Raw genomic sequence first — 17,281 nt, forward strand, 5'->3', positions numbered from 1 at the left:
CTGTGCCAGGAAGTCTTCCAACGATGTCTGGTTGGAGAAGCAAGGAAGTTTTGGCTTGGGACCAGGGGGAGCGTGGTCGTGGTGCAGTGATGCAGTATTTGAGGATGGTGGTGATGCTGTAGCGGCGGGATCCTGCTGTGTTGGGAGATCAGTCATTTTAATTGTTGCAGCAGGGTCTCGAGGCGAGCTTGAAATGGCAGACGTGAGGGTCTCAGGTTGGTGGACTCAAACACTGACTTGGTGCAAGACAGCGGCAGTTTCAAGGATCTGAAGGTTGTTGTTGTGGTAGGGGCCTGTTCTGGCTCTGCAGCCGCAGAGTTCCAGGCCCAATTTCTGGGGAAACAGCGTGAAGCTGGGTCACGGAGGCGGCACGTCTCACAGTGGGGTAAACTCTTCTGTATGCTGGTGGGTGTGCAGGGGCATGATGTATGTTTCCCTCTATCTGTCCTCTAGAGCTCTCTCTCTACTGGCTTCATTTTTGACTAGGTGTCTGCCCTTTCTCTGCTCCCGGCGGCTGTTTCTAGCGTTCTGATTCCTGAGGTCTCCAAATCCCACTAGTGTAGGGGGTTCCAGTGGGAAGAAGGAGATGCTGCAAAGGTATTTCTTTGACGCCTGAAAGTGCCATTTATCGCTCTTAGAAAAATGGAAAGGATTTGGCACTTATAAGTGCCATTTATTATCTCTTTTAGTACAAAATTGATTTATTTAGCACAGTATCTTTCTCTCTGAGACCTCTCTGTCACTATGCAAACACACAATACAGTGCGCAGGCTGCGGTTTAAATAGAGTCGGGTCTGACCACACCCGCCCCCCTTTTTTCACACCAATCGCCATGTGGCATGCAGACTCCGGGTGGGGCGCACTCAGCCTAGTAGACGACAAAGAGGGGACCTGGCTGGAAACAAGCAAGTAATCATAAACACAGACACATCACACACTGTACAGCAATCCACAGAATACAGCTATTTACAGGAAAAGTAATATTGCTGGTCCCCCCGCAAGTTCGATGTCGCACATAAAAATATTGCAACATCCTAAAAAACGATGCTTCATTTTTGGAACCCTGAGGTCCTATAAATAACTTTTTGTGAGTGATAAATATAGGGAATTCCAGTGTGATACTTGATTAGTGTGAGAACTCTGTCAAACAACAATTCTTAAATATGCATTTCTATGTAGAGAACGGGGGAAAGCTAAGCTGTGTTCTAAATGTGGAAGCCTTTTGTTTAAAATTGTTTAAATGAAAGGTGGAATTATATCTTAAAAGTCCTTTACTCTAGGCCTATTTTGATATCAATTATAAAATTATAATTGAACAATGTTTGTTCCTTCTGAACAAATCTTACTTGAGGGAGGGTAGGAGCGTAGTATACTATAAAAGTTAACTATATATAGCTAGATAAAAACATAATGGAAACCCGATAAAGAACAGGTGAGTGTTGTTCACAGAGCTGAGTAAATACTGAACCATTCAAATTTACAAACAGCAACAAAAATAAACAAATAATGCTGTTTTTCTTATGGATACAATATTGTGTTCGGTTATCAAACAATTTCATTGTTTCTGATCATCTTGAACCAAAAATAAACAAATACAACTAATGTAATATAATATATAAACACCATATAATGAAAAGATCTGAAAACTACCTGATTTGTTTATTCTGTTTGATATATTCTGCTTCTGCTGAAGGCACGTACTGCACCTGCTCTTCGGATGAAAATTATTCTCCAACGCCCTCTGTTGGAAAAACTAGCGCTATTCATTGCAACAGCTAGAAATGTCTTTGACTTGCTAATTTACGATTATACAAATTACCTAGCACGTGTCCAGAGCAAAATAAAGTGTACTCTGCATGTTATCAAAGAAGCTTTTCAAACTAAATCTTGATATAACAGGTGTTGGTTTCTTTTCATTGATGAGAGCATGTTTTATTTTATCTTGAAATGGAACCATGGCATTGCCCATTCAGTGCTGGAGGAAATTATTTAACGAAACACAGGAAAAAGCGTACCGGCAATGCACAAACAGGGAGCACAGAGCAGAGTGAGGTACATCCTGAGAGATTGTTGTGACGCTGTTGGTTTTGCTCATGTTAAGTTATGTATTTGTATGTCAGCAAACGCATTTCACTGCTGTCGGTGTTGCGGTTGTATTTTTATTTTTTTTTAGTTGTGATATATTGTGGTGGCGTTGAAATGGTATTAACTTATTTAACCGCAGACTGTCATGGTGTCATGTTTTAATGCATTATTTCAAATATTTAGTTTACGTCGTTGCAATATTTTATTAGTGAAAAACAACGATTTACACTTGATGATTACCTGATGATTTTACAAATACATTTTAAAATTATAAGGAATAAAAGCATGCCGTCTAAGTTCAACAGCAGTCGAATGTTTAAGTCAGCCCAACAAACGATCCTACATATCGTATATACAGCAGGGTACCACGTTATGACGTCATCTGCAGAATTCTAAAGATAGGTGGTTAATGCAAACCCGGGGTTATTCACCAGTACTGTGCACAAATCCAGGCAGACTATAGCTTGACCAAATCAACCCCTTAGCGTGTTATATTTTAAGCAGTTTTCCAATCTTTAAAGAAACTGCAGGTGGCTTATAAAACGATGTCCTTGACAAGCTATTGAAATATAGCAAGTCCCCCCCCCCCCCCCCAAGTACCGGTAATTTTAAAGCACAATAAAAACAGCACATAATAAACCTGCAGAATGTTTTACAGTTTGTTTTTTTTGTGTGTGTGTTGTTGTGTCTATAATATTGCTGTTTGTTCTGCTGCACTATTTCAGTGGAAACCAGTTATGGGTAAACAGCAAGCAGGAAATGAATATTGATGTTCTTGTGAAGCAGTAATGGAAAACGTTTTATTGGAAGAAGAGGATGACTGCCCTGAGCTGGTTCCTATTGTGCAGGCCGATCAAATACCGGTGACTATAATTACAGGATATTTAGGTATGTATCCCGTTATAAGACATTTTTGTAGTTTTTTTTTAATGTTTTGGGCAGAGGGCAATATGTATTAACAACAAAATAGGAATATGCAACAGCATAAACGTGTTATTTTTGTATCCTTTGGTCTTGAGGAAGGCTACAAAGTCTACCTAATATTGTTTATGGACAAATCGTTATTTATTTATTTATTTATTTTAACAAGGTGCTGATTCTTTTAGCTTTACAGTAGATGAGTCAGAAACACGATTGTCAATAATATGATTGTCATATTTTTTGTACAATAAATGATCAAGACTAAACTAATTACTGATAATATCATGATAAACAGTTATTTCATCCCTACCATAGAGTATAAGGTTTTTTGATAGTGAACTAAAAATACAGGTGTTTAACCTGGTTTGAATATCACCGTGTAACAAAATATATATTTTTTTTTTGGTTCCTGGGTAGTAAGTGTTATTTCCTAATTGCTTATGCCTCAAAAGTATAGAAAATGGCTATTATTCCCCACAAACTTTGCTTTTGTGACCAGGACAGTGATATTTTGAAATTTACCTATTTCCAATGAGAACACGGGCAAATTTGTGTCTTTTTGTTCACATAAAGTCCGAAATAAACAACATATGAATCCAAATTAACATGTATTTATACTAAAGTAATACAAAAATGACTACAAAAGATTTAGAAGTGAGTAGTTTTTCGAGATTTACGATTATACTGTAAATCACTTTCACGAATCAGCCCCCAAATGTAGTCTCCCATCATGTTCTCGTTATACTGTCCTTGGTAGCGTCGTTCAAAGTCCAGTATTGGAAATACTGTTAAACAATAATAATAATATTAATGCGGTCTTGTTTTACAAGAGTTTGTTGTTTTACATAAGTCAAGTTTATCCAGAGTTATTACAATTTTCAAATAAATCCAGCAAGACATTCAAAAGTTACAAGCCTCACAGAAACAATTATCCAAACGAGAAAATGTTTTCAAAAGTTTATTTAATGTAATGTAAAACTCCAAGCTTGGAACACTTTTAAATATGTATTCTCCATTTAATTTTTGAATTCACCAATTAACATAATATATGATTACTTCTCAGGAGCTGGAAAGACAACTCTTTTGAATTACATATTGACAGAGCAGCACAACAAGAGGATTGCAGTTATTCTGAATGAATTTGGGGAAGGTATGCTGTCACTAAATGGGCATTTTAGCCTGCAATTAATTTGATTAACAACGTACTGATTGTCAGCTTAACTCTGTAGCATGTGTCTGTTGACTATTAACTGTTCTCGGGGATTAGATGGAAAATGCTAAGAATCAAATCAAGCAGTGACGTGTAACTGTGAGTTCATTATGATAGATCTCAACGTAGCTGCTTGAAGTCCTGCAGAAGCTTTGTAATTACATTCATTCATGTTTGCTGTACCTGTTTTTCCCATGCTTGTTTCTGTGTGGCTTGTTTCAGGAAGTGCCCTGGAGAAATCGTTAGCAGTAAGCCAAGCAGGAGAACTTTATGAAGAGTGGCTGGAGCTCAGAAATGGCTGTCTTTGCTGTTCCGTAAAGTAAGTATATTGTTGAAGCTTAAGAAGAAGAAAAAAGGATTTGCTGCACTGTTAAAATGTGAACCCTTAGAGTAAAGGACTGGGGTTCAGTTTGCTCACTTGCCTCTCAACCTGTACAGGTAATGTTTATTTGAGAAGAATTTGTATTGGTGTTGTAATTCCATGTATTTCCACAAGGGGGTGTATAAACAACATTGTTTTGTCGCACTGAAAGTTTGGTCTAAAACCAGTACATTCTGTAAACAGATGAAGTTTGTTGTCTTTTGGTACACCCTTACTGTATCACTCACAGCTCTAGAATGTCTGTAATATAGCTTGTTGCTTATGCTTGCACGGTTCTGTGTGTCCATTTTTATTTTCAAAAGGAAGAACATACATCTCGGAGAATATGTAGAGGTCCAGAACCCTATTGAAAGCAGTTGAATTGCAAGTTTTTGTGTGTGTCAAATTAACAAAAGAATAAAAATAACACTCGGGAGTAGCCATCTGTTAGTGTTATTAAGTCATGTTAATCATACTTAAACATTTGTTCAGTGAATAAAGTTAGAATTTTGTGTTGTACTCTAGGGACAATGGACTGAAAGCAATTGAGAACCTTATGCAGAAGAAGGGTAAATTTGACTATATCCTATTGGAAACCACTGGGCTAGCAGATCCAGGTAAGAAGGGTTACTCTTTTCTAAACTGGTACTTTGGTGCAAGTCCAATTTCTTTTGTTCTGTTTGTTTAGTTTTTTGTACACACAAAAATTGTGTTTTTGTTTACACACAATAAGCTGCGGCTGTAAACTATGATTTAATTTAATTTATCTGAGCGTTCAAATATGGGTCACCAAACTCAGTTGAACAAGGGTGTGTGCTCAGTGCCTCAGAATGTGATCAAATTAAAGCTGAAAACATCAGGAATCCAGAGTGACATTATTTAATTGAAAGAAATAAATGACATTTCACCCACATTTCACCCTCCCTGTCCGTGATGTGGAGCTGATTCATGTTTTTGGAGCCGGGAGTTCAAATAAAAGGTTAAAGTTCAATACATGTGATATGTGCATGTACAGTAACCTGTGCCCCACATGGTGAGAATATGTCATTTAAGTTGCAGAAATGCTCATTTTGTTGAGGTTCAGTGATATTTTACTCCTTGTAAGAATGACGTACAAAAATAAAGGTAGTAGTTAACACTTCTTACATTGCTTCCAACAGAAAAAAAATAAATCACTGACTTCAGTGAACCCTTCCTTCCTCAAAGTCATGTAGCACTTTTTGCAGGCTGCCAGCCCTGTGAGCCTACAAGGCAGCTGATGCAATAACTGAAGCCTAACCCTTCTTCTTCAACAAATACTTCAGAACTGAGCTGCTTGATCCAGCCTCAATTTCAGCTCACAGGACAAATTTGGACCTGTGAAATGTATGGCTAATTGTTAGAGATGTCCCATTTACAACATGTATTTAAAGATGGATGAGATGACTGTCTTAGAAATGAAAATACTTGGTAAGCAAGAGGTCTGAATGGCAAAAACAGGCAACAAATGCCTCCCACCCAGTTCTGTTTCTATCATTTTTTTGAGTGTTGTGTTCAGGAGAGGCCTGTGGCAGTGGCTGGTAAGGTAAAACATGCTGTGAAATAGTGTTCAAGTAATTAATGCAATTGCCTATACGATGCAGAAGTGGAGTAAACTTTCTTGCACACTGCCAATTTTGGTCCTGTGCTTTTTTATTTTTATTTTTTAAAAGGCTAAAATGGCACTGGGGAAGCATAATTAAAATGTTACTAATGTCTTTCTGCATAACTTTCATCACCAGTAATGTACTCCCATGTGTGTAATGGATTGTGCATCCCCTGTCACTTGGTTTAGCCCTGTTGTGTTCCAGATATGACTGTGTTGGTGCCACTAGTCAAATAGCCTAACCTTATCACCCGCTTTACGGTATGATAATTGTTTATTCAGTTGTGATTAAACTTGCTGAAGACGTCCAGAATCTGGTAGCATGTAGAGGCTGTTTGTCTGTCCTTTTGTGTCTGATGTCACACTTACATTTTTACATACATCTAGAAAGCCTCCTGTCCATTTCAGATTAAACTGAGGAAATGTATTTGCAAGTTGAGTGTATGAGAATCTGTTTTTTTATAGAGGCATTTATCTGTGTCTCAAACTTACATACTTCGATTTGTACTCAAGATGTAGGTCAAGGTGATTGACTTTTTCATGTTACTGATAGCTCTTTTTGTATTTTTAACAGTAGACGGGAATTCATTTCACTGACATACTTGATATGACAAGAGTGTAGTTTACATATTTTTTGATAATACAAATGTTATGCTTTTACTGCAATTATAACCACTAGTCACACAGAATGTTGTTTGTAGTGCAGTAAACAGTGCATAAATAGTGTGCTTTTAAATACAATTGAAGTTTATCCCTAGAGGTCAGATATTTCCAATTTAAAGGACAGACAATCCTAAATTCAAAACTCTGTAATTGTCATGGTATAGTAATTCTTTTTTGTGGAGAAAAAAGAAATTGATTCAGCCCTTACTGCAAGGGCAATCCTATTTCATCCAAATCGGAAAACTATTAAGCTTTTTTGAAAAAATCAATAGAAATCAGGAACTGGTTTGATTAGAAGGCCGCGGCAGTATCCTGGATGAGTAAGCAGTGGAAATAAGTGGCAGGTGTTTGAGCACTGACGTGAGTGGCAGTCCAGGGCAGCCTCGCCTCGTCAGTTTGGGAAGACGGCTCTGGACAGTAGCAGAATGAGTTTAGTTATCCTTCCTTTTCCCTTGAGTTTCATGCGCTGAGACAGGCCTGTCACTAACAGCTCCACTGAGAGCGAGAACAGTAAAAAAAAAAAAAAAAGAAAAAAAAAAACTACCTTTTTTTTTTTTTTTTTTTTTGCCGAAAGTCAATTGCAGCGTTACATGTTAAATCAGTTTTATGTCAAAATAAAATGTTATTTTCACATCAAATATTTACATTGCCTTTGCTCATCAGACTGTTTCCTTCAGGCACTGTCATCAATTTAAAAGTATAAGAAAGTAAAGAAGAAATCGCTTGAGGATTCCATTTTAACTGGAACAATTTTTAAAGAAAAAAGGCAAAATAACAATAACTGCAATACTGTGTGCATTTATTTCTAGCACCGCATAACATCAATGGTGGTGTTTCAGTTCCGTTAAAAACACGCATTAGACACTGTTCTTTATCTTAATTCACACACATTGACGAGTAAGTACCAGGGTTCTGAAAAATAGTGTTCCACATCCCCACGTGACAACTTTTTACACTTACAACTTTAAAGCCTGTTTCAAAGCTCTTTTAACAAATGCACTCCAATCCTGATTACAAAAATAAAAAGTTAGCTGTACTTTTATTCTTTACATGTTTTACAAACAGTTCCCACACCATGTTTGTTTTTCTGTACGAGGTACCTGAGCTGAAGAACAGCTCCATGTAAGTAGAAGCTTTTTTTTTTTTTAGTATTGAGGTGTTATTTGGCAATTGGAAATACCCACAAAGCGTCCACCAAACCGCACTACTCTGGAATAATGGGGAAGACATTTGTGTTCATTAGCAACAAAAACTAGTGCTGCATCAAATCACGATAAAACAAACTCAAACTTGTTTAAAACAAACACATGCTGTCGTTCTTGACCGGCTGTGTGTGAGTCTAGAATAAGTCTCTGTCCACAGTATGCCTTTAAACTGTATTAGTTGCCTTTAAACTGGCTTAAAAATGTAAATATGGTTAGCATCCACACAACGCAGCGTTTAGTACAAGGCTCGAGTCCGGTTCTAAATTAGATTGCATCAGGTATTGCAGTTTGTCAGAAGTGTGGACGCTGTAATACCAAATTACATTTTTTGTGTATCCTCCAATATCCCCAAATGCTTTGTGATATGTTTGGCTAAATACTCAGAACAGGCACCTGAAGGACTTGCTACCAGTGTACACTCCGCACCAGGCATTCATTGTTATGCTTAAAAAAAAATCTGTCCAGACATCTCTGTTAAACTAGGGGGGAAAATACAAAAGCACAAAGTTAAATTAGGCGACTGTAAAAATGAAATGTGAGTTAGAAGTAGGAGCGGGGATGAATAATTCACGTAATTTGTCAGCTCTGTTTGAAGTAAATTTAAGGGGACCACAGTTAAGCTCAGGCAAGATATGAAGGTAAAAGCAAAGATTGTTTTGTAATTAACAGCTTTTTCTGAGTTTAATTATGAAACAGAATCGGCTCAATTTGCTTAAAGGGATGTCACCTGATTTACAATTGGGTGCCATGTAGTCGAGAGTTGTGAGGTTTACAGATGCTGTCTGAACAGGTGTTTTATTTCTTTTTAGCAATATGGACCTCTGTTAACATGGGACATAACATTTAAAATAAAATACAGTGCATGCTGGGATACTATCATATTAATTTCCACTGTTTATTGCACTGCTAGGCACAGTAACCAAACTATTTTAATAGTGTGTGTACGCATGAAGCCCGACTAAACATGAAACGGTACTTTACTGTGAGCTTTGAGCTGGATTAATTCAAACGTTTTTGAGTACGTTTCTCGAGATCGGTTATGTAGTGTGGACATGGCCTAACACTTCCTCTCAAGACACTGACCCCCCCCCCCCTCTCTCTCTCTTCTCTGTCTCCCGTGTAGGAGCTGTGGCCTCTATGTTTTGGGTCGATGCTGAACTAGGAAGTGATATTTACCTTGATGGTAGGAAAAACCCACAAATCCAATATTTATTTGAGGTTTGAATGTTAAACCAGGAACTGTATTAAGTGACTGTTAAAAAGAAACCGTATTAAGTGACTAAACAAAAACACAAGTGAAGACCCTTCTACGGCATATCTAAAAGTGGAGAAAAATGATTTGGAGGTGGGGGTTCTGATAGAAGGTTAAAGGTCAAAATGGCAAGCGAACAGATTATTCGTGGGCCAGGTTTAACAAGTTTTTGCTCATGGAGGTCATTGTCACACAGGTAAACATACTCTATCAGGATTGAGGAAAACCTTTAACTTCAGATCAAGAACACTTGGGCGATCCTCTGTTTTGGACACAATTCTCAATAGGAGTAGTACGAGGAATATGGATACGTTTTTGTACAGTTCCAGAGTTATGTAATTTAGTTCCCCTTTGCATTTGAATTAAATCTTTGAAGAGGAAATGGGTCATAACATACATCTAAAATAGGCACTTTCTCAAGAAAGAGTAGAAACTGTGATCTGATTTGGAATACATTGTTAATTATGACCTTTGCTACAAATCATTTTTAAATCTGTTAAAAGGAATTGGGTCATGTTCCAAAAAATTCTACGACAGTGCTGTATAAATAAGATTATGGTTGCAGATTATTGTAGCATACATTAAAGTTTCTAACTATTTTTTTGAAAATGAACAGTTTTATTTAAGTGTGTGTCGTAATGAAATGTGAAACAAGCAATGTGATTGGTAGAGCAAGGTTCCAGCTGTCCGTATATTGGATGGATACGGACAGTTGGAGCCTTATCACATATTCTAAATCACTGCGCTGCCTCACAGAATTTTAAAATAAGTACCAGTAGCCATTTTCCTTATACTCACTTACAGCTGTAACTATGAAACAGAGTGACCAGTTACCTGCAAAAAATCCCATAGTAGTAAGTAGACATGCCCATTTGGATGAACAATTAAATGAACTGGAACATAGCAATACAGAAAATACCAAACAAAAATACCAAAAATATAAACATGCTGTCTTTATGCTCACTCACCCCGACTTTGTCACTTCAAATAATGTATTTTTAGCGGTTTGTAAACGGTAAAGAAAAACACAAAAAGACACTTGTGCACATTATCCATCCATATTTGTTCAAGATCTGCTCTGACGCAGATCTTGAACAAATGACTGAAATCCGAGGCGTTAAATTTATTTTTATTCCTCACGTCTGTTCTGCTCAGTGTGTCTGCACTGACAGGAAGAAAACAAAATACCTTGGTGCCTTCTCAACATTTCAATGGCAATGTCCACAATAGCAAAAAAAATATTTACTTTCTTTTACGTGTTTTAATTGAATTAATTTACTCATCTTAACTTGGTGTGTTATTAAATAAAGTTATACATGTGACTGTTATTTGGCATAAGGATATTTAATAAAAAACACTACTCATTTTTTGCTTACATGATTATTATTTTTTTCTTCAAATCCACTGTTTTACCTGGATAATAAATGCAATAAGTCTCTTTAGGGTGTTTGTATGCATTGAATATATGCACCTAGGCATCCGTATATCCGACGTATATGGACGCCCAGCCGGGCCTTATTGCATGAATATATCTATCTCATATATATCAAATAACAACCGCTGATTGGTTAAACAGCATCACATGACCGATTCACACTGAATAAATCACTACGTACCACTACATTCTAAATTCCATGACAAACTGCCATTTTATTTGTTATTAGTTACAAAACCACTGCAAAAAATGAGTGACATTCCACCCATTTCCTTCAATATATTTGGGGATAAAACTCCAGATAACTGGTACAACACTAACTTTCTGAGTGAAGCAGCAGTCCACCTGAAAAAAAAAATACAAATGAAATAAGTGCACCAGCAACTGTCAAGAGTAACACATAACAGTAGATGAGGAACAGCTAAATGAAATAGAAGAAAACAAAGATTGAAAAAACACAGCATGGGCTGTTAATGTACTTAGACTGGCTAAAGAAAAAAAATATGGACATTCATTTTAAGGAAATAAGTCCAAAAAATCTCAACAACATAAGGGAATTTTATGCCAGTGCATGAAGTTCAACTGGGGACCAGTATTCGGTCTCCAGTTTTATAATGCTGAACTGGACTAAATAGATATTTTAACAGTAGAAGTTTTAACATCTCTGCTGACAGCGAGTTTAAAACCAACAAGAACGTATTCCTGTCAGTCATGAAAACTTTTAGAAAAGCAGGTAAAGACAAGGCCAGACACCACCCCCTGAATTACCTGCCTGGATTTGAAGCACCTGCGGGAAACTGAGGCACTGTCCCCTGACACCCCGGTCGGATTGGTGCATAAAGTCTGGTTCGATCCTCAGCTTAATCTGGCACAAAAATATCTTTTGAGATCCGAAAGGATGAAAACGGACTTGAATGCGTTCCTCGCATATAACGAGGACACAAATTCACCTCAAGATCCGGCGTCAGCATCCATCGCAGCTGCTCCCCTGCCTTCCTCAGTGTCATTTGAAACTCTGCCCATCATCAGCTTATGCTCAGTCCTCTAGTTTTGAGATGCCACTTTCAATGCAGATGTACAGTATACACAATAAAAGTTTGTGGTTTTGTCTTAATTTAAAATGTGTTTTAAATAATTATTTTTCTTTCCCCAAATGACAGGTGTTATAAGCGGTTAAACCACTTCGGGTTCTGATGATATATATACCACTTCTGGGGTGGTTAAAGGCCCTTGGCTTACGCCTCAGGCCTTATCACCTCCCCAGGCATGGTGTATATTGTGGGAAGTGTAGAAAGAGAGAGAAAGAAAAAAACCTGTTTCACTTCGCTTAATGTCATGCCCCGTTTTATTATCACGATTTTTCAAAAACCACTCGCCGTGCACGATCGGTTCGATGAGGAATTACCTCTCAATATCATCGCGCAAACCCGCTTATTGTCGCGTTTTGTGCAGCCTGTCAAATGCTGCATGGCTGGTCTTTACTAAGTAACCACAGTATATCATTAATTCATTTCCAACACAACTAACAACCAATGATCATCTCGGCTGATAAACTGACATTTTGTGCAGCCTGTCAAATGCTGAGTGGGCAGTCTTAACAGGATACAGTTCAGTTACAAAACACCAACGTCACCAGATTTCTTTAACATAGTCATTCACACAAGAAAAAACCCACCAAGTACAACACCTAATTGATAGGTTCTAATTGATAGCTCATCTCAATTCATGCCTATTTTAGATAATGACACAAACAGTTCCATTCCAGTTAATGATACAAAACGTATTTGTCCTGTAGTAAACTATATGCATTTGTTTCAATATAAAGAATATCTAAATGTAAAGTATTAAAACACTGCTCTTTAATTCACCGTTAGTTTTCTTTCTTTTTTTTCTCGCACTCGTAATAGGCAAACGTGAAACCCGGTTTATATCACGAATTATGCCTGCATGGCAATCATGATATAAAGCGGGTTCATCTGTGTGTGTGTGTGTAATAATAATAATAATAATTATAATAATAATTATTATTATACATATACACACACACAGTATATATAAACACAAGTATGTTTCGAGTTAAGGGGAATGAAAGCAATGAATAGAGAACTTTTCGAAAGTCAATTAGCGACTCTCTCTCTCTCTCTCTCTCTCTCTCTCTCTCTCTCTCTCTCTCTCTCTCTCTCTCTCTCTCTCTCTCTCTCTCTCTCTCTCTCTCTCTCTCTCTCTCTCTCTCTCTCTCTCTCTCTCTCTCTCTCTCTCTCTCTCTCTCTCTCTCTCTCTCTCTATATATATATATATATATATATATATATATATATATATATATAATATATATATATACATATATACATATATAACAACATTTCAGATGTATTAAATGCATTAGTTTACTGATTTTTTTTTTTTTTTTTTTTCAGGTATTGTAACAGTTATAGATGCAAAATACGGCATGCAGGTAAATATTTTTAATTACATTTTTTGCATAATTTAATATAGATAATGCTAGGAGTATGTATTACATACATGTATGTGTAATTCAACTACATTAACGAAAAGGCAGAATTATTATGTCCTGTCAGTTTACGTTGGTAGTGTTTTTGAGTATAGGGTTTGAAATCCAGATACTTTTTTAAATTGAAAATGAATGTGTATTGTCCTTGTTGTTATTTCATGTCTTTTTAAAAGCAGCTTGTCTAAGCAGTCTCATAATAATCTTATAAAGCAGTTACATGGGGTCCTTCAAAAAAGATTCAACTGATGTGCAAAATATGCAAAGGCATGTGTGAAAACAGAAGGATTTTATTTCATTTCATTTCATTTTTGAAAATATACCAACATCCTGTTAGCGTTTGAACCAGCCCCCCCCCCAACCACTTCTGAACCATCAACTTGTGATTTAAACAATTCCAAGGCCAGTAGTTGTAATGACACCTGGATAATAGGCAGCAATTTAAGGGTGTCATGCTTCACGGATCGAGCCTTTCGCAGCTGTAGCTGTGAGAGCCGTTGCATGGCCCAGGAGCCAAATTGAAACTGAAGGGGTAATTGATATCAGAGCCTATCACTCTAATGGGATTGTCACCTAGTGATCTGAAATATTCATTTCCTAATCATGGACAAATGATGGGACAAGTAGAAATGCCAGTTCTTAGACCGAGTGGCTGACACCTCAGCCACAGACTTTATTCTTTTGTTTTGTGGATCTACAAACCTGGCATCTTTCAGTATCTCCTGAATAAATGGGCAACGAGTTACAAAGAAAAGGTCAGAATAAGGGTTGCGTTTTTATCCTCCCTGTTATTACAGATTTAACGTTGACAATAAAAAGACGCAGATTTGAAATCCATGAAGGGATGAGGTTATATTAGAAAGGAAATTGGTTTATCTTTTAGGGTCAGATTGTTTTAAATGTATTATACTGCTTGGATCAAACCCATTTTTATCTGTCAGTCTTTTTAATTCCGAAAATGTCACTCCTGCCGATTTCACAAATCACAACATATCAGAAAACAAAAAATTGTCTTTTTGATAGATTTTGTAAGGCATAAAAGATTACAAAAACTTTACAAACATACCTTTTTTTTTGCTAAGTTGATATAAACTTTGACTTTTATTGTACAATTTTACAACACACTTGCTGGGCTACTAGTGTCAAAAGTTAAACACCACATAATGAAATTTATTTTAATGTTGTGTTTTAGTCTCTAAATAGATAAGTAAATAAAATCTACACCCATGACAAATTTAGTTTTATTTCAACTGTCTTTCTAGTTGCATTTGCTATTAACTTTATCATGTGAACGGTGACCCACATTGTATTTAAATGTAGATTTAGTTAGCACATTTATATACTTGAGGGAAGCATTGCAAATTGAGGTTATGTATGTGTACTGTTGTGAAAGAAGGGTGCCTACCATTTGAAAATCAGGGAATGTGCAGTTGCAATTCCTCAGAGTTAAGAAAATGCATTTCTTAATAAGTATTCAAGATTTGGTAATTTGGGTTTCTCATTAGGCTAAATGTACAGCACTGTATACAGTAAACCAAGCCAGTATATATCTGTAGTAAGGATGCTCCCACTGTCTGAAGGCCTATATAAAAGCATCTAGTGTATAGAGTGGTGTAGAATGAAAGTCCTGAAATTGTGTCTTGCAAGCTAAATCACAGTTGCAATTATTTTTTTTATTAGCATTTAACAGAAGCAAAACCGGACGGACTTATCAATGAAGCAGAAAGGTACCAGTAACCGTGTGTTCTTGTGCTGTTTTACAGCAAACATACTAAACAACAATTACATTTCGTATATGTAGCCTGCTATAACAGTGCATATATTCAGTTAGCTATGTTCTTCTTCATATATATATATATATATATATATATATATATATATATATATATATATATATATATATATACAGTACTGTGCAAAAGTTTTAGGCAGGTGTGAAAAAATGCTGTAAAGTAAGAATGCTTTCAAAAACAGACATGTTAATAGATTATATTTATCAGTTAACTAAATGCAAAGTGAGTGAACAGAAGAAAAATCTAAATCAAATCCATATTTGGTGTGACCACCCTTTGCCTTCAAAACAGCATCAATTCTTCTAGGTACACTTGCACAAAGTCAGGGATTTTGTAGGCATATAGTCAGGTGTATGATTAAACAATTATACCAAACAGGTGCTAATGATCATCAATTCAATATGTAGGTTGAAACACAATCATTAACGGAAACAGAAACAGCTGTGTAGGAGGAATAAAACTGGGTGAGGAACAGCTAAACTCAGCTAACAAGGTGAGGTTGCTGAAGACAGTTTACTGTCAAAAGTCATACACCATGGCAAGACTGAGCACAGCAACAAGACACAAGGTAGTTATACTGCATCAGCAAGGTCTCCCCCAGGCAGAAATTTCAAGGCAGACAGGGGTTTCCAGATGTGCTGTCCAAGCTCTTTTGAAGAAGCACAAAGAAACGGGCAACGTTGAGGACCGTAGACGCAGTGGTCGGCCAAGGAAACTTACTGCAGCAGATGAAAGACACATCATGCTTACTTCCCTTCGCAATCGGAAGATGTCCAGCAGTGCCATCAGCTCCGAATTGGCAGAAAACAGTGGGACCCTGGTACACCCATCTACTGTCCGGAGAAGTCTGGTCAGAAGTGGCCTTCATGGAAGACTTGCGGCCAAAAAGCCATACCTCTGACGTGGAAACAAGGCCAAGCGACTCAACTATGAGGGCAGCAGTGTGGAGTAGTGGCTAGGGCTCTGGACTCTTGACCGGAGGGTTGTGGGTTCAATCCCCAGTGGGGGACACTGCTGTTGTACCCTTGAGCAAGGGACTTTACCTAGATTGCTCCAGTAAAAGCCCAACTGTATAAATGGGGAATTGTATGTAAAATAATGTGATATCTGTATAATGTGATATAATGTATAATGTGCTATCTTGTAACAATTGTAAGTCGCCCTGGATAAGGGCGTCTGCTAAGAAATAAATAATAATAATAATAATAATAATAATAATAATAACTATGCACGAAAACACAGGAACTGGGGTGCAGAAAAATGGCAGCAGGTGCTCTGGACTGATGAGTCAAAATATTTGGCTGTAGCAGAAGGCAGTTTGTTCACCGAAGGGCTGGAGAGCGGTACACGAATGAGTGTCTGCAGGCAACAGTGAAGCATGGTGGAGGTTCCTTGCAAGTTTGGGGCTGCATTTCTGCAAATGGAGTTGGGGATTTGGTCAGAATTAATGGTCTCCTCAATGCTGAGAAGTACAGGCAGATACTTATCCATCATGCAATACCATCAGGGAGGCATCTGATTGGCCCCAAATTTATTCTGCAGCATGACAACGACTCCAAACATACAGTGAAAGTCATTAAGAACTATCTTCAGCATAAAGAAGAACAAGGAGTCCTGGAAGTGATGGTATGGCCCCCACAGAGCCCTGATCTCAACATCATTGAGTCTGTCTGGGATTACATGAAGAGAGAGAAGCAACTGAGGCTGCCTAAATCCACAGATGAACTGTGGTTAGTTCTCCAAGATGTTTGGGCCAACCTACCTGCCGAGTTCCTTCAAAAACTGTGTGCAAGTGTACCTAGAAGAATTGATGCTGTTTTGAAGGCAAAGGGTGGTCACACCAAATATTGATTTGATGTAGATTTTTCTTCTGTTCACTCACTTTGCATTTTGTTAATTGATAAATATAATCTATTAACATATCTATTTTTGAAAGCATTTTTACTTTACAGCATTTTTTCACACCTGCCTAAAACTTTTGCACAGTACTGTATATATATATATATATCCTGTTTTGCTAAACAGTGATTTTTATATTTCAATACATGATTCTAGTTCATTTAAAGTAACTAGTATAATAACCTCTTAGTATGCTGATTTGGTGTACAGGCAGGTTGCACTGGCAGATCTTGCTATCATCAATAAAACAGACTTGGTGGAAGAAGAAGTGCTGAATCAGCTGAAGGAAGTTGTCCGGTAAGATTTGTGATGTCATTTTTAGAA

The 17,281-nt window shown here is 37.2% G+C and overlaps 1 protein-coding gene across 2 annotated transcripts in view; it reads left to right on the forward strand.

Moving 5' to 3' along the window:
• Positions 1-1,932: 1,932 nt before the first annotated feature.
• LOC117962907 (zinc-regulated GTPase metalloprotein activator 1-like) overlaps positions 1,933-17,281 on the forward strand; it is a 28,839-nt gene continuing 13,490 nt past the window's right edge. The window contains exons 1-9 of one of the 2 annotated variants that reach the window (XM_034924010.2): positions 1,935-2,052; positions 2,811-2,973; positions 4,070-4,156; positions 4,439-4,535; positions 5,103-5,194; positions 9,193-9,252; positions 13,174-13,211; positions 14,946-14,992; positions 17,168-17,254. In XM_034924010.2, coding sequence (XP_034779901.2) covers positions 2,874-2,973; positions 4,070-4,156; positions 4,439-4,535; positions 5,103-5,194; positions 9,193-9,252; positions 13,174-13,211; positions 14,946-14,992; positions 17,168-17,254 — 608 coding nt within the window. In that variant the 5' untranslated portion in view covers positions 1,935-2,052; positions 2,811-2,873. Of the gene's footprint in view, positions 2,053-2,810; positions 2,974-4,069; positions 4,157-4,438; positions 4,536-5,102; positions 5,195-9,192; positions 9,253-13,173; positions 13,212-14,945; positions 14,993-17,167; positions 17,255-17,281 lie in introns of both variants that reach the window. The other variant, XM_058993257.1, reaches the window with a different exon arrangement.

This window comes from Acipenser ruthenus, chromosome 2 (genome assembly GCF_902713425.1).
Source record: "Acipenser ruthenus chromosome 2, fAciRut3.2 maternal haplotype, whole genome shotgun sequence".
NCBI classification, from domain to species: Eukaryota; Metazoa; Chordata; class Actinopteri; order Acipenseriformes; family Acipenseridae; genus Acipenser; species Acipenser ruthenus.